The sequence below is a fragment of the Erithacus rubecula genome, assembly GCF_903797595.1.
Source record: "Erithacus rubecula genome assembly, chromosome: 1".
Classification (NCBI taxonomy): domain Eukaryota; kingdom Metazoa; phylum Chordata; class Aves; order Passeriformes; family Muscicapidae; genus Erithacus; species Erithacus rubecula.
In genome coordinates, this window is record NC_136658.1 from 66277071 (window position 1) to 66295118 (window position 18048).

At 39.1% G+C, this 18048-nt stretch overlaps 1 protein-coding gene across 1 annotated transcript; it reads right to left on the reverse strand.

The window, feature by feature from the left end:
* Positions 1–6171: 6171 nt before the first annotated feature.
* MTRF1 (mitochondrial translation release factor 1) lies at positions 6172–16660 on the reverse strand (the record flags this gene model as incomplete). The annotated part of the gene is made up of 9 exons (XM_079301866.1): positions 6172–6393; positions 7970–8068; positions 9678–9814; positions 10958–11075; positions 12251–12423; positions 12515–12622; positions 12824–12905; positions 13717–13808; positions 16225–16660. The coding sequence occupies 9 exons, from the start codon at positions 16658–16660 to the stop codon at positions 6274–6276; spliced, it is 1365 nt and encodes a 454-aa protein (XP_079157992.1). The 3' UTR covers positions 6172–6273.
* Positions 16661–18048: the final 1388 nt, after the last annotated feature.

Genomic DNA, 18048 nt, shown 5'->3' on the forward strand with positions numbered 1-18048 from the left:
TGGCTTCCTCAGGGTTGGTGCATTTTGTCTGATGTTTGTTCTGATAAATCTGAAAGTTTGCTCTAATATCTGGCCCTGGATTATCATTTAGAGATGCAGGACACATGCAGGATGCTTCCAGGTCTGAAATGCAGGAATGTAGAGCATTCAGTACAGAATGTACTCCAAGGAGTACATGCTCTAACTTGAAGTTTCTTTGTGTTTATGGCCAGTTTACTCTTCCAGTTTGCACAAGTCCTGCCCTTGAGCTAAGTAGCTTTCCTTCATCTTGAATCCATCACATCTTCTCTTTTTGAAATCACAAACAGCATCTTTGTGTGACAGGATCTTCAGTGTCCCACCAGTACTTCTCTTCACCAGCCTGAGTCTGCCTGGACTACATTTGGATTTTCCTGGGCTAGTTCACCTCAATTAAGGCCGTGCATGATGTCACCAATACTTCCTTAGCATATTGGAAGGAACTCTTGCTACATCCCTAAACCTCATTTACTTTCACATGACCCCACACACTGTCTGCCATGGGCACCCTTACCAGTGACTTACCACTACTTCTGATTCTCTCTGCTCCATTGCTTTTGCCAGCTGCTGAGTTACCCACTGGTCATCATTTCCTTTCAAGCACAATTATTTTTTTTCTTAGATATTTTTTGTACTGCTGTGCTCATCATCCTTTTGTTACTCCAAGTCTAAAGTATATGCATTTTATTATGATTTCTGAAAAGTTGTTTTGGTTTATTAGTATTAGTATTTATTAGTTTTATTGAATAGTATAGTGTTTTCTTGTAGGCTTCACTTTAAATACCCTCTGAGGAGGGTAGCTTTCCTCTTTTAGTGAGGTTCCCAAAACATTAGCATCTTTCCTTTAAAATGTTTTGTTGCTTTGAAGTGGTCACAGACAGCGATTTAAGATACCTGTAACTAAATCTCTTGAGCAGATGTTTAAAGACATCTGAAAATGAGTGTTCAAAACTTGTTTCCTTGTGGAGCTGCTGTTGATTGTAATATGAGCCAAAGGTCTTTGTGTTGTGTTAAATAGACAAACCAGAACATTAGGAAAAAAGATTAAAAGTTTTCTTTGCTCACAGATAGTAAAGTTAGTTTAAATACCATACATGTGATTTTAGACTTTTAGAGCCTGCATTTCACAAAGAAATACAGCACTTTGCTCTCCACTACCTCTGAAAGTCAGAGACCAGTTAATTCTTTGATCTTACATGTAAATTATGTAAAGGGCCAGTTGAATGAATTTTGGTATATTCTAAGCCATTGTTTAATTTTGCATTGTGCTGTCATTCAATTTTCTGACTGTATTTAAACCAAATATTTTCTGCTCTACACAAAAATACTGTCTTGTGTGAGATTTAAGGCAGACGTTGCTTTTCCAGGACAGCTGTTCTGCACAGATCTCCCTCCCTTCTGTCCTATCTCACTGCAAACTCTTCTGCTTTTGAAATTTCCTATAGGAACCCTCTAGGTATTGCCACAGTTGTGCTCCTCATCTGCTAACCCTTCTTTGGGCTGTGCTGGCTTTTGGCAAAGGAATGTTCCTTTTACTGTTTCAGCCAAGTGTTGTCTTGTCTGGCTGATATATTTTCTATCAGATAGAGTGCTTTTATCTGCTTGGCTGTTTTATATTGCAAGCTCCTTGAGTGAGAACTACACCCTTGGTTTTATATGATGTCATAGATATTATGAGTAATATGAGGAGAGTCAGAGAGCAAGGGGGAGTCATTGCAATTTCTGATGGTGATTTCTTCTGTGTGGTTTTGAGCCAGTCAGTTCTCTGTTGTGGATTTTTCTTGCCTTGCCTCATGTTTTCATGCAACTTGTCTGCTTAGAAAGGCAGCTTCACAGCGTAAGACTTGTGTGTGTTTTTACAGCAGGGCCTGCCTGAAGTTGGTGATGCTTTTAGAAGCAAATATATTGCATATACAGAAAAAAGAAAAATCATTTTTTTGGACATTTGCTGTGCGGAGATTGCTCAGTTTTACCCATAGAATATTCCTTGTTCCTATTTAGGCTAAAATACCTTTTAATCCTTCATGTGGGGATTTGTAGATTGAAATCCACACTTTCCTGATAGTATAAAGTCTCGTTTGACCCTCATAGATAAAATCTGTGCCTGCAGCATCATCCAGTTCCAATATTCAGTTTTAGAAGTGGGATAGTTGGTCATGGTGTATCTAAGCTAAATTCACTAACTTTTGCATGTATAAAAATATTTTTTCTTTTTTCTTCCCTGAAAGAAATTTTGTTTTGGCATCTCAGAAAGGGAGCGAAAAACAATTTCATGATGCTTGGTCTCTTTGATTTTTTTTTTTTTTTTTTGAGTTGTGTCTTCCATCTTTTAGTACTTTTCATATTATTGCTGTCTTCAAATTGTCTTCCTCCAGTATTCCCAGATATGCAAATCTCTATCATTGCTGTGTCATGTTTCTGGTGTCCTCCTTCACCTTCTCCCCTGCTCTGCTGATATTCCAGAAAGCTTCGTGTTCTTCTGTGGCCACTGTGTGTCAGGTCCCGGCTCCCACGAGCACTCCTGCTGCCTGTGTGCACTGTGCCCTGAAGAACCCTGTCTGTTTTCCAGCAGCACACAAGCTATTTTGTGACTTGACTACATGTGCTCTTTTGATTTGCTTGGTAATTCCTTTTCCCAAGACTTATTCTATTCCATTCCTCGTACAGGGTTTGCAGCCCTTAGATCTTTTTGCTTGTTGGTACAAAAGCTGTGTCTATACCTCCTTCTATCAGCTGTGGCAGCCCCTGGGTTCTGTTTTGTCAGCCAGACCTCTGTACTCTTTCTTCTATCTACCTCTTAAGTGCCCCTACCTTCTATCTGCTAAATTATTTAACTTAGATTTTGTGTTAACTGTTTGTGCGATTAACAGGTTTAGCTTTGTGAAATGCTTCAGCATAGAACCTAAATAAAAGTTTCCATACAAAGCAAAAAGTTTTGCAAATTATCATCTCAAAAAGCTAAATTTGCCCAACAAGATTCCCAGAGAGCCAGATTCAGAGATTCCTGGAGAATGTGGGGAATCCCCAGGATTCTCAAAGCAAATTTGATTTTACCTGTAACACCCTAAACAGCCTGTGTCAAAAACCAGCAGACTGTGTTGTACAGATCATGGGCTGGAGACAGTGGATTTTAATAGCTTGCTTGGGGTGATTGAAAAGTGTTTGTTTTAGTTTATAAGTAATGTCTGCAAAGTTAAACAGCTGGTTTCTCTTCTCAGTTGCAATTACAAAATACTGCAAGCAATTGAAGTGGAATTTATATGAAAATACTGAATAAAACTTTCATTTGACCAATTGCGTTATGATCGTGCATCTGTTCAGGGGGTTTGGGGCAACCTGAGAAATTTAGGGGTGCAGATTCTGTTTAAAATGGGGCCTGGGGTAAATATAAACTAAAATAGGTCTGTAAATATGTAAATGCTTTTTAAAAATAAATACTTTTATTTTGTGGCTACCAACAGAATGTCTGTGTGCCTTCCTATAGCATCTTAAGCAGTAACTGGAAATTGATTTATTCTGTGCATCGATTATGAGTAACTAAAACTCTGGGTTTAAATTTTTAACTGAGTTCAGGTTAAGATTTGTTGTAGTTACTGTTAGTAACATTCAAAATAAAGCTGAATATATGAGCTTTTTGATTATAACCGACTGTGATTCAGTATTGCATATTTGCTGGCCTTAGGAACAACGAGCAGTGCTCTGAGGGTCAGATACACACTCGATGACTCAGTGAAAGCAATCGAGGCGAGGAACCCGGGCTGCCCTCCTTTTGCAGAGGGTAAACATCCATCTCTCCCCTGCCATGGAAGGGCTGCTCCTTCCAGGCACATGCAGCTTTGTCTGGCTTCCCTGCTGGCTGGGTGAGATGCTGCTGCTGAGGCCTCAGCAGAGACATGAAAGAGATCCAGGAGCTGTGTTTCCTATCAATCAGCAGGATCTGCAGAGTGGTGAAGGTGGTGCCTTGCACCAACTGTGATGTCTGTGGGGTAAGGTCCCCAGACGGTGCTGAGGGGAAGCCAGGAAGATGGGTGGTAGTTCATATTTTGTAACTTTTTGGCAGGAAAGCTGCAGGAGAAGGCTGTTTTGGGCAGAGGAACTTTTGTCTTGCTCTGTTGTGCTGTTCCCTGGGGCTATTTGTTCCTCCCCAAGAAACTGTTTCCCTTTTCCCCCCCATACTTTGTTACTGTAATTTCTCCTGCTATGGATTTTGCTGTAGCAAGTCCTGATTGCTTGCAGGAACCAAAAAGCCCAAGCTGAAATATTCCATCCCGAAAACCCCTCAGAAATAGCAGTGTTATGCTGCACATCTCTTCCTTGAGGACAAGTGCCAGGCCATGGTCTTTCAGCTCTTACATCCCACAGAAAGGCTGGGGTGGAAGAGCTTATAACAAAATACAACTTCAAGCATTTTTTAAGTTTCAAATAACATGTTCTCAACAAGGAGAAGCAAATATATCTGGTTTTAGCAAAGCAGAGCCTTGTAGGCAGTGGCCTCCAGTAGAAGTGTTTCCACTCTATCCCAACTCTCATACCCGTGTTTTGCTGACATACACATGTGTATGTGTATGTGTATTTGCAGGAAAAGCTTAGGACAAACACCCTTCAGGATCTCCTGGGCCAGGCTGGCAGAAGGGGCTCAGCTTCTAAATTTCAATACCTACATTTGGGTCATCCAAAACTTAGTAAGGAGGGGAGATGCTGCCTGCTTTCCCTCTTCTCATCACTCTGCACAAAACCATTGACAAAAAAGGGCTACAGAAAATTAATCAATCACAAATATCCACAAGATCCTCCAGAAATATCACTATCTTCCAGTAAAAGAAACAAGGCTCAAATTTTTAAGTGTTTCAGTAATTTTTCATAGTAAAGAACTTCATAGACACTAACTAATCCTGAAAGTGGAATCCTAGTATTTAAAAAGTTTTAACAAGTTTCTTAGAGAAACTCAGAAATGTTTGAGAGATATAATTAATAAAATTAATTGGTGGATTTACTTGCATAATGGAAGTGAGCATGGTAATTTGATAACATGTTAGCTGGATATTCTCCTATTACAGCTGATCATACTAGTTATTGCCAGTCTGTTAGCACTGCAAGAAGAACAAGCTCAGTTGCAGATCTCTCTGGAGAGTTCTTTTTCTGGACTGCTTACTGAAAGAACTCAAAGTCCAAATGAATCCTGAATTGTATGGTAATAAGTTTCCTGATTGACTTGCAGAGTTGCCAATTAAAAAAACCAAAAACCAACCAACTGAACCGAAGCACCAAAGCTTTCGTAATTAAAGTGTTGGAATTGTCAGACAAAGCTTGCTGATAAGAACACACACAAGAATGGAAAAATAATTGCAGAATGGAAGAACTGAGTATAATTTTCCTGCTTTCTTCCTGTTACAAATTCTTTCTTTCTTAATATAGCTGAATAATGTTACAGTTGTTGCTCTATATACAGCAATAAAAACTACACCCTTTAGAAGAACATTTCCTCACACATTGTTCCTGATTACAAAATAAATATGCAAATATAAATCAAACAAGGCATAATTGAAACAATGAACTGGTTCTTCTCATGCAGAAGACAGTACAGAGCAGCTTTCCAGTAGAACCTAGGACAAGCAGGATGAAAAGAGGATGCCACAATCTGGCAAGTGAACTGCAGCACAGGGCCAGTCCCAGCACAAGCTGACCCAAGTACTCCTGGAAGAAATTTAACAGACTTCTTTCTTAACATTCTGGACCCTTCACTTCTTTTGTTTTTGTATATTTACTCTAAAAAAAAAAAAAAAAAAAAAAAAAAAAAAAGCATCATAATACAAAGTTATTTCTAAGGGATTTAATTTATCAAGTTCACAAAATAAATGGAGAAAAATAAATAGTACTCATGAGGCCAAGTTCTAGGCTATGTTAGGGTAGTTCCATTTCTTTCACCTGGAGAGGAACATCTCCCACCACTCAAAAAAAGTGCACTACATGGTATTTATTCACCACCACAATTCTGTGCCTTTCCAGCTGCAATACTGTCAAGAGAAGGACCAGCTTAAAAAAGCCCAGCTGCCAAGACAGGAGGAGTGTGCACACAGAACTCCAGGCTGCCAGGGCTGCTGCAATAAATTCATCACACTTGCACCGAAATACAAAAAGAATTGGATCACACACTGAAAAACAGAGAAAAACGTTTTAATCAACATATCATCTGACAAACACATCTGTTTTATTGGGCTACCAAACACAATTCTGTTTTAATTCTACTTGAGGTCTTCAGCCTCCTCCTTCTAAAGCCTGCAAATTTTCTAGATACTGGGTGACAGCCTCTATCTCTGCAAACTCCAATAGTCTGTTGATTAGCTTATCCAGTGCTTCTTTCCCACTTAGAATTTCCTATGAAAAAAAAGTAGACAAAAGTATTACTGACTGTCCTCCAGCATTACTCTGAAACACCAACTACTCAAACCCCTGAAATGCACTTTGCCTGCAGTCCCTCCACTTGCTCATCCTTGCAGGTTTCTCCCTTGTGAAAGCAGCAGTGGTGGACAGTAGCAGAATATCAGCTGCCTGATGCATTCTGGCAGCAAAAATAACAGCTACTGCCCTGCTTTTGTCTAACCCTTGCACTTAGAAGAAAATTCCCTGCAAAAACAATCAAGGATTGAGGAACCTCCTTCAAATACTGCTGTCTATGGCAAGAATGAGGCTGTTTCTCAAGCAAAGCTCAACTAACTCTTAGTTAGGCAGTTTATGGTTCCAGTTTCATACCAGGAAGATCCAAACAGTAAGTAACTGACTAATAAAAGCCACTTTTATGCAATCATGGAACTATTTCTTCTGCCATGGTATTCTGCACTCCAATTACAATGAACCATTCAGTATGCCCTGCATTCTCTGGAGTTACTCAGGACACCTGCGGGTACAGTTTAAAAAGTGTTGCTCCTTATGCAACAGCACTTACAGCAAACTGGACACCTAAACCAAAACATTGAGGATCATCCTAAACTTGTTTATCATAAATTTAGTACAAAAAAAATCCAGTATTAGGTTGTTTTGGGTTTTGTTTTTTTTTTTTTTTCCATTGTAAAACCCCCCATTAAACAGAATCATAGAATGGCCTGGGTTGGAAGGTACAGTAAAGATCATCCAGTTCCAACCCCCAGCTGCCATGGGCAGGGACACCCTTCACTAAAACAAGTTGCTCAAAGCCACATCCAACCTGGCCTTGAACACTGGGGGGTTACCTGCTCCACTGTCTCTTCACTCTCACAGTAAAGAAATTTTTCCTAATATCTAATCTAAATACACCCTATTTTAGTTGGAAGTAATTCCCCTTTGTCCTGTCACTTTGTGCTCTTGTAAACATCTCTCTCTTTCTTGTAGGATCTCTTTGAGTACTGGAAGGATGCAATTAGGTCACCCCAAAGCTTTCTCTCTTGCAGGCTGAACAATCAGTAAGATTCAAGCCATATGTAGATATTTACTCAGAAAAAAGATCTTAGATAATCTTAAAATGAAAACATTCAGTTTCAGTTCCTTTTAACTGTGGCCTGTGATGCAAACATTAAAGTTTTTCTCATTCTTTACTCCAGCATTAGGAGGAGGAAAGAATGGTCTAACAAAAATAAAAAGTCCTTCCTGTCAGGTTTTTGGTTTTGATATACTATGCTTTAAGAATATCAAATGTCACTTGTCCAGTTTGGCCAAAGGACTCATGGATGTCATTGAGGACTACATGCTTGATCACTTTCCACTCATATAGCAGGAGAAAAACACACAGAGAAGTAGGCCAGTGAGCTGCAGCCTAAGACTACAAGAAGGCAGGAAAGAAAGTTAAAGCTTTCTAAATGTAGTGTTCTGTCAGAGCACAACTGGCTACTCTATACTATATATATATATGCTCACTAAGTTAATATTTTCTTCTTATGGTAAAACTAAGTATCTAAACATTCTCACAAACAATCCTTACCTTGATATTGCGTGCATCATAGGAGATCCTGTGGTCAGTGACTCTGTCCTGGGTGAAGTTGTAAGTACGAATTCTCTCTGACTGGGCTCTTGTTCCCAACTGCAGTAAAGCAGGAAAAAACAAAATCTGTTACGTTTTTAAAAGAACAAATACTTCTCTAGAACAGGATACTTAAAATAAACTGTAATGGATCAGCCTGTTCCAACTACCAACCTAGTGGTCTCTGGCTTGGCACATGGGATTTCTTAAAACATTGTGGCATTACTGAACTGTATTGTTTGTGATTCTGTATCACAGACCAAGTTTCTATATCCTCCAGCATATTTCTGTTCCAGCTCTGTAGCTGAAAGAACCACATAACTCTCAAAGGTTGTGTAATGTACAAAAGTCCTTACTTCAAAAAATATACAAGTGGGGTTTTCTAGGGGGTTGCAGCTTCCACACAAAATAATGAAAAATGGCTCCATTAATAAGAAACAGCACAGTCAATGTGTGGCTGTTAGAAATCAGCACCAAAAGAGATTTAGAGTAAGAAGTTAAGTTACCCTCTAGTGGTGAAGTGTGAGAGTGCAAACAGCAATTCTAACTTTTGAAACAGAAACCCAAATGTAGCACTGTTGGGATTAAACACTTCACTAAACAATGTGGTCTCCACTAAAGGGGAGAATTAAATGCTAAAAAACGCTCAAAGAAATAAACAGGTGTCATTTCAGTGGGATTTGGTGAAAATTTCATCTGTACTCAACATGTATTTTAGATTATGGAATTTCTGGAACAAATTCTGAAACATTAGGAAAGGTAATTTACTTTTTTGCCTGATTTTCCACACTAGTAATATAAATATAAATAAATATAAATATATAAAATATTAATATCCGTATTATATAAATTAATATTGATATAAATATTGATACAAATATTAACACAAAACCCTAAGTTCTTTATGCAGCTTTGAAGGGTCTCAGACTGAAATTAATAACAAAAGATAAATGGCTCACTGCTTATAACCGTGGGGTTAATAATCTGCAGGGACAATATGCTTAAATGCAACCTGAAGTAAGTGATTTAATAGCTGAGCTAGAAAATCTGGAGTACTGAGTAATATTGTGAAGCACTTCCATTCCAATAGATCACAGTTGAAGTTTGAACCACAAATGGGAAAATACTCAAAGAATGGGAAAAGAATGACAAGACATTTTGAGAAAAAAGCACATTTTGCAGCCTAACTTGAGGGAACTCTTTCGGAAGCTGTCTCTTCCTCCAAAGGTTACCTAAACTGTATCAAATCAGCAGCTACTTAATTGCATAGTGGCAGGACTGTTTATTTACTTGTTTCTCTCAAAACCTTCCAATGGCCTTAAAACACTCTCTTTAGAAATTTCTGAGAGCTAGTGATCGTAGTTTTCATCGAATGTAACTTCTTAACAGGGCCATTTACTACACTATGTTGTATTTTCTCTTTTGAAAAATTTCAATGACTCTTCTTTCCAGCCACAGTTGATGTTTTCTTTCCATTCCCTGAGAAGTCTACAATAGCATTGAACTGGGGCAAGTAGAGACAGACTTACCATGTTAAGTACAAGATTCTCCTCCCTTGCAAGCACCCCTAGCTAGACACACTCTCACTTGCTCTGTCCCTGTCACCCAAAGAGATCAGAACCAAACCTACAACACAACCCTCTCTTCTCCCAGGCACCATTGTCCTCACCTGCAGTTTCCTGGAGCTCTGCTCCTGACTGAGCTGCTTTTCAATGACCTGCTGGTACAGCTTGGCTCTCAGTGTCCGCAGAGCTGTTTCCTTGTTCACCAGCTGTGACCGCTCCTGCTGGCACTCCACTGCCAGTCCTGCACAGAGCACCCAAGAGCCCATTATGACAAAGAACAAACACGCTGAATTAATTCTAATGCATTAGGCAAATGAAACCTGATGGAGTGCTGCTTTGTAGGGCCTTCCAGCTGTAGGATAAAAAGTCATTTTAAAACACTGGCCAGAACCATTAGTGCGTTTTTAAACTTGTCACAGCTGCACCGGGGGGCTTTGTTCTGTGCTACAGAAAAGTCAGGGATATTTTAAAATTTCATGAGGCAAACTAGTTTCTGACATTACCTCTAGAAACTGAGTTCACTCCAATTAGGTGCCATATGTTAAAAATACAATTTGAACAGTCTACAAGAGCATGTTTAAAAGAGTGTAACACAAGTTTTTAAAATCTTAGTCCAGATAAGCTCTTGGAGACTGGAAAATTCATTATTATAGGAGAAAGGAGTGTCTAATCAACACTGGTGAGCCTTGAACTTAATTATGAAAAATGAGATAAAACTAAATAAAGGTCTTTAAAAGAAATGTATAATTTCTTATTTGATTTCTGAAAGAAAAAGGCATATAGGGAACAGCTGTTTTCAGGTCACTACTGGAATTTCCATGCCTAAAAACGATTCTGCATCTGTACAGAGAGAAGTTCACTGAGCTTCAATAAAACATCCCAAAAAAGACAGAGTGGTCCAGTCTACACAGTACCTTCTCATCAATATACATTTTCCTTTCTATCCAACACATGACAGCATTATCTAGTATTGACTGAAAATCTTCAAGCCTTCTTTTAAATCAGTCATGTTACTGCACAGATTCCAGCTAGGCTAAGCATGCCCTTGCTTGCCAGTGGCCATTACTGCTGAAGGTACAGAGCACACAGTGCAAATTATTTACATCTTTTACCCTGTCCCTGTTACCCTCCATTTGCTCTTTCATCCTTCAAAGACAGAGTGTTCATGACACACTCCCTCTAAAGACAAAACTGGCATAATCATTCTGCCCCTGGCACACAGCCCTTTTCTCACACTGCCTGGCTATAAGACAGACAGAACCTGAAGGGGCTACTTCTCTTTTTTTGGTATAAGGTCCAGCTCTGCAAGAGACAACCTGCAGGATCACAAGCTTCAAGATACAGATTCAGTGTGATTAAAAGTACAAAGTCCAGCCAGACTCACCCGTGGGAAGGTGCACAATCCTCACAGCACTATCAGTTTTGTTAACATGTTGCCCTCCTGCTCCTTTGGCTCTGAATGTGTCTATACGCAAATCTTTGGGATCCACTTTAACATCAACCTAGAATTAAAGAAAATTACTACTTCTTGCTCATTCTAAAAATATTTGGATGTCAGTGACACTCAGCATTAATAAGAAATCTCTTATCAAAAAATTGCTCCTTTACAACTGTTCCTAAGTAACAGTCAATCATTAGAATTTAAAAAATGCAGTGGCAAATATCTCTGAAAAGCAAATAATGCCTTAAAGATTTCACTTAGTTTTTCAAACTCTTACTCCAGCTCTTTCACAAAAAAAAGTATATGTGTGTGTGAAACAAAACAAAATCACTGTTTTGCAAAACCACTAGCTTTGGCAGAGAGACTAAGAAATAAGCAAATATTTAAAAACTACTTCTAAACAGTAGTGCAAGGATCTTGTTCATGAGTCAAGCCTGAATGATTCTTGCAACAGTACTTAGAACCATCTGAGGAGAAAATAGTTATATCTAGATCCATTCAGGTAAGAATTGCCATACTGGAAATAGGAGTCCATGATGACCTGGACCATAGTTTGAGCTCAGTGGATGGGAAAGGAACATTCAGATCTGATCAATGTTGCAAGGAAGGTATTATGAAGAAGCAGGAGAAGGTGCAGGTAAAGCCTACAGGATCTGGGTTTTGCTGCCTTTTTTTTTTTTCTGTGTAAATTGGTGGTCTAAGTGAGAACTGTTGGTATCAGTAAGATCTCAGACCAGTCAACATACTCATTCACATTCAAAGGAGACTGTCCTTGATTTACCAGAGAAGGACACCAATAATTTAAATGAAACAAAAAAAATTAAAAGGATGTACAGAATCACATTACTATGCAACACCAAGTACTTCCTTGGACATATTCTGTGTCTTAATAGGTGATATAATTTAAATTTGGCTTACTCATAGCAGTGAGCCTTGTCAATGTTGGGGCTGGAACACTTAATGAAATGATCACTCACTCACAAGCCATTTCAGGCAACAGCAAATCTCTGCAAAGTTGCTTCTGATGATCCATTTATACATGTAAGGTACAGAGCCAAGGACTATCACGTCCCAGAGTCAGAGCAGTTGCAGTTCATTTGCTGGGACTTGGATGAAGCACCTGGTCATCAGTGAAACCCCCAAAACAGTAACATGGTTTTAAATAACACGTAGTCCAATGCCAAAATGGATGAGCAGGGGTTCAGCACCACCTTACCATGCCAATGAACAGTTTACCTCCTCTGGCTGAGGGAGGACAATGACTGACATTGTCCCAGTGTGAATACGCTGCATTCTTGCTGACATGCCTGTCTCAGGGATTCGCTGGACTCGGTGAGTCCCTCCTTCATACTTCAGATGCCTGTAGACATTCTCTCCTGAAATATGAGCAGCAGCATGATGCAAGCCTCCTGGAGAGACAAACAGTGTGTGACAAATACAGCAGAGAAACACTGCTTTCAATTTCATTGTCTTGGTGGAACCTCTGAAGAGCTGCTGTACCGATCTCAGCTGGCGTATAGTTGACGATGTCAAACGTCCAACGCTTGTAGTCGGCGTAGTTCTGGTACATCTCAAACATCTCTTTAGTGAACTGTTGGCAGATGTCCCCTAAAAATTAAAACATAAACAGCAGTTTTTAGATTTAGCTGCAACTCTAACCCCAGTCATTAGGCAGGTTAATCCTCATCTTTAGAAAGTATTACTTTATGTCAATAAAAGTATAAAAAAAGCATTAAGAATAACCCATAAGAGGTTTAATGGAGTTGGATAGAGGTTGGAAGTAATCTTCACTGTAGGGGCTTTGCTGACCTCCAGTTGTTCTGCCAGCTGTCACTTCTAATATGACAGGACTTCTATCATATTTTTCCTTTGGCACTAGAAGCTGGAAAAGCTGAAAAAAAAAAAAAAAAAGAATGCCGTTATCTCCTCCATGACCCTGGATCTTCTCTTAATCAAATTTACAGTCAGCTTTCACAATTGCCACAGCCTGAGCACACACAGCCACTGACTTCCTTTAGCAAGCTAGTTAAGTAGGACTAAAAACTGTCCAATGACCATTGCAACTCAGTGCAGTCAGTGTGGAAATGCAACATGCTAGTGCATCCACATGAAAGCTAGCTGAAAATTCAGTCCTGCCAAGTCAGTGCCAAGTCACCCACCCCAGCCCCAGCTACTTATGAAGACAAAGTTATTGCCAACCCAGCCAACCTTTACATTAATCTCCTTTTTCAGAGTCACATTTTATATTATTTCAGTCTGGGTATAGAAATGAGCCCAAACACAGTGGTCACCATAGAACTGTTTCAACTTCTTTGCTTATATTTCCCCCACTCATGGGGTGCTGTCAGCTGAAGAGTAAATGAAGGACTGTAAGTTCCAATCAGAAATCCTTCAAGAGTGCATGCTCCACTGCCACAAACAGTTACTAGAATGTCATGTCAAGTCTCAGTAGCACAGACCTGCCACTTCAGTACTTGCAGAGACAAGCAAGCAAGAGAAATGATTCAATTAATCATCTTCTAAGACACAATTGTCATTAAGAAGCTTACTAATAATTAATATTGCCACTTCTTTTCAGGAAGAATACAGAAGCTGGACTTGTTTCATTGAACTTGAGTGTCAAAATCTATTGGTAAGATCATAAAGGAAAGGTTTTCTGACATCTTTATTCACAAAGCTGTAAAATTTTACCTCAGGCTCACCTTCCTGCACAACATGTTCATTTTTTTATCCAGGCCTTTCTTCTCTTCTAAGGCAAGTTCTAGAAGCTGTTTCTCATCTCTGCTGTCTAGCTCTAAATTCCAATGAGAGGAATAGATTGTTAGCCAATCTCACCTTGAGCAAATTATAACACAGCTGTCCAATGACAGGCACTGCAGCACAGAAAAGCTTGTAGTGTTTTGCCAGCATGAAATACTCAAATAAGAGCACCCCAAGCTAGGATGCACATGCTAACTCAATGATGATACTTTCCAGGAGTGCTAGAAGGAGCAGCAGATATTTTACTTGTGATTAGACTGCCCTTCCCACATTTTAGAGCTAACTAACAAGCTATGACACATTCTCATGTAAAGCTCAAAGCTCCAAGCCTTTTCTGCCAGGGAGGCTCCAGGTTACAGTAACAAAAAATGCTGATCAGTAGCAATAGATTATACACAAGTAGGAACTTGGAAGACAGTTGGAGTCAAGTAGAAAACCTGTCACTGCTAAAACAGGGAACCCCCTCTCCTCTTCATCTTTTTTTCCACATTTCTACTCACCAGAAAATGAAATAATTCAACTCAATGAAATTAAAAAGCAAATCTGATTGAATAAACGCACATTTTTACCATACCGAGTGGAACTAGATTTAAATTACAACTGGCCAATTACCAACACAAATGAGGAGGGAATGGTTGAAGCCAGCTTTGAGCTGCTGGGAGAAAAAGTGAGTGATGAAAGCAACAAAGAGGAGGTGAAAACTTTCTGCCTTGTGGCCAGCATGGAAACCCTAGGTTTGTCTCAGATGCAGCACAAAACTGGACTCTCAAATCACTTCTAGCTGGTCCAAAATGTTTATTGATGAGTAAGATAAAGAGTATCAAATTAACTACTGTCAACAGCACTGAGAGATGGTCTGGTGGTGACCAATGAGCTTCAGGTTCAAAGGATCCTACCTCCCTGCAAAACAGAATTCACTTAACCTACCTTGTGACTCACATCACCAGAGGGAAACTGGGAAATATTTTTCTGCTTCACTGAGTGTTGCAAATATAAAATCTTATATCAATTGTCAGGAATTCAGGTACTAGGGAGAAGAGAGTCACTTAGGGAGCTAAGTGGAAAACAGTGAACAGCCAAATGAAGGGGACATTTGTGTTTTAACTTGGCCACAGGACAAATGGTACAGACAAAAATTTGTTTGGCTCTATTTAATTAATTTATTGGCTGTAATTTTTTACCATTCTTTTCCCTTCTTTCAACTAGAACTTGCTCCATCCCTCCACATCATAATTTATGGAATTAGAAAAATTCTTCATTGTATTTATTTCATCCAAAAACAGCCTTTCTAACTTGAAATATGAATTTTCCAAAGTTTTCTTAATACTTTTTAATTCTTCCAAGAACATTTATTTTTCAGCATTAAATTTCTTCTCTTATCTCTTCACTCTTTCTCCTCTTTTCTCCAGTGAAGAGAATTAGAGAGGGTTGAGGATTAAAATATTTTAAATATTTTTTTTTTCAAAAAAGACTATTTATTTTTAAAACTAAAGTATACAAGTGTTTTCTATCTGTATAAGTAAGTTACATTTACATCTTAATTTCAGAATGGCTCTTACTGTTTTGTCCACACCCTTTGGCTCTCCCTCTGAAAAGCACCATGAACTTTCATCCTCCTCCATTTACACTGCTGGATACCGATTTCTCCTGACCTTTGATTTTCCCCTCCTTCAACTGTGTGCACCTCCTCACACTTGTAATAACACTTGGGTTGTTTCCCCAAATGATACACCACTACTTATTTTGTAATTTTTTTATTTATTCCCTATGTACTTTCTTATTCCTAGATGGTACAAAAAAAAGTGACAATTTTTAATTCTTTTTTACCCCAACTTCTGTAGCAGTCTACTGAAAAACAGCAGCTTCCTGAAAAGCAGCAGCTTTTTAAACAACTATCCTTTTTTATTCCTTATAGGACTCCCCAAATATTTTCAAAGAAATATTAGCTTTTGCCATTTAAATTGGAAGCTGATAACTCAGAGTCTAATGAAAGTTCATGTCATTTGCTCAATAAATATCACTGAACTGGTCAGATGGAATCCCATTTTAAATAACACAGCTGAGGTCTGCATCTTATCAAAGGTTTTAGGCTCGCTACCTTTTTTCTCCAGTTCAAACTGCTTTCAATTCAACCAAAAAATAACCTCAAAATGAATGCTTCCCAATTATTTCTGTTAGATGGGTATCCCTGAGGTTCCAGACAATCCCTACTCTCCCAAAACTGCCATATTAAGACCTCAAACTAAAGTGAGGTGAGATGAAAACCAGAAGGATATGGCTGGATGCAGAAAGCCCTCTCAGCACACAAGCTCCCAAGAGCAGGGAGAACCAGGGAGTGTTCCAGGGCTGGCTGAACTTACTCAGGAGCTTTCCTCAAAGGCTGGGCAATGAAATTTATCACAAGCACAGCATCTGTTCTGAAGCAAGCAGGTAGATGTGTTTGCCTTTACCTGTGCACATCGCTTCTAACTCCTGAACTTCTCTTTCAGCCTCTTTGATTTCTTGAAATGCAGCTGCAATGGGGGACAGATCAGCACATCTTCTCCTCAGGGCTCTTTGCTCAAAGTCATTTAACGAGTCTGCGCTTAACTGATGACTAACCTGCTGGTACTCCTTGCTTAGAGTCTCCAGATACTTCTGCACAGCCTCATGCTTCCACAAAGCCTGAGAATCCTGATGGTTTTTCCTGTGCCGACTGCTCAAAGACAGAGTGAATCTAGCTGTGTCCAATAAAGCCTTTGGCCTCCAAAATCCATGGTTGTGCAGTCCCACCATGCAGCCTATCTTCTTTGCCACACGAGGGAGAAGACAGCTGTCAAGTTGGCTGTGACAGCAGCAATTGGCAAGCAGGCTCTTGAAAAGACAAACCTTTTGGAAAGGCTTCATTTTGTTCCTTATTTTTCCACTACCTGAAATTAAAAGTGCACAGAACAGTGGCCAGTGTTATTATCTAGAAAAAGAAAGCATTCTATTAAAAATAACCCACAACAAACATGCACAAGGAAGGTATCAAGTACATATCCTGGTTTGACTCCACTGACACAAATGCAATTATCATGGACAAAACTATTCCTATTTTAGTCCCAGTTTAAACCAGAAGTTCTCATCACCACCATTGTACTGACTGAGAGTTGGAAAAAGTCTTCTCTCTCACCTCCTCAAACAGTTTATTTACACTACGGAAAAGCTCCTGTGGATGAGATTTGCAGACAATAGCTTCATTTTGTCATATGTCTCATTGGAAAAATTGAACCATTTCATGCCTTACTAATGAAAGAAAGATGTTGCTGAGAAGACAAATCAATATCAGAGATAAAGAATTCTATATAGAGAATATAAGAAATGTCCAGAATTATGTGCCAAACTATATCCACTGCCATAAAAGGAGATTAGTAGATGACCACATAACAGATCAGTCAATAGGACTGCAATGCACTTAGAAAAATAACTCACTCATATATGAAGAAGACAGGAGAACTGCTTTATGCCCCCTATATACTCCTTACTGTGATATATTTACACTTAAGCAACATAATATTTTCCATCCAAAAAGTGAGTAAGAAGCAGGTACTCTGAAATACAACTCCTGTATCTTTCTGAGACACTTGGCCGACAGTTTTATAGGACCCAGGGTCCCCTTAGCATTACTGATGCCATATGAAAGATAATTTCTTCTTCATCTTATATCATCAACATTGCAAACTGTATTATGAATTACTACTGTGCTCTAAAATTTTATATTGGAGCACGAGGCTCTATCAGGAAGACTAACTTGACATCACACTTATTCTAGGACTACTCACACAGAAAAGGTTTAAAATACAAAGAAGCATTCCTAATAACCCTGCCAGTGCCACAGTCCCACCTGCCCACTGATTTTTGCAACAAAGTGGATTCTGAGAAAATAAGAACATGAACCTTTTTGCAACAAGATCTCCTAGAAACACACGTTTCAGTTTCCCGACACAATTATTTTTTGCTTATCAGTGACAAGACCTTCTGTGCATCTTCATGCATTTTAATAACAAATTACTGTGATATTCAACTCAACTCATCCATTATTCTCACCTATTTACTTTCATCCATTTGTCCACAATGAAGAAAGAGCAATGTGCAGTAAAACCAGAAGTACTACATCTTGTCTGAATGCTTGTTTTACTACCTACAGGAGGAGGCAAGGACCTTTATTCTACTTCTGTACCCTCCCCACATTTCCTAGCCAGCAGGTGCTATTGAACCCACAGCAGCAATTTCAAGACTGCTTTAATTTACAG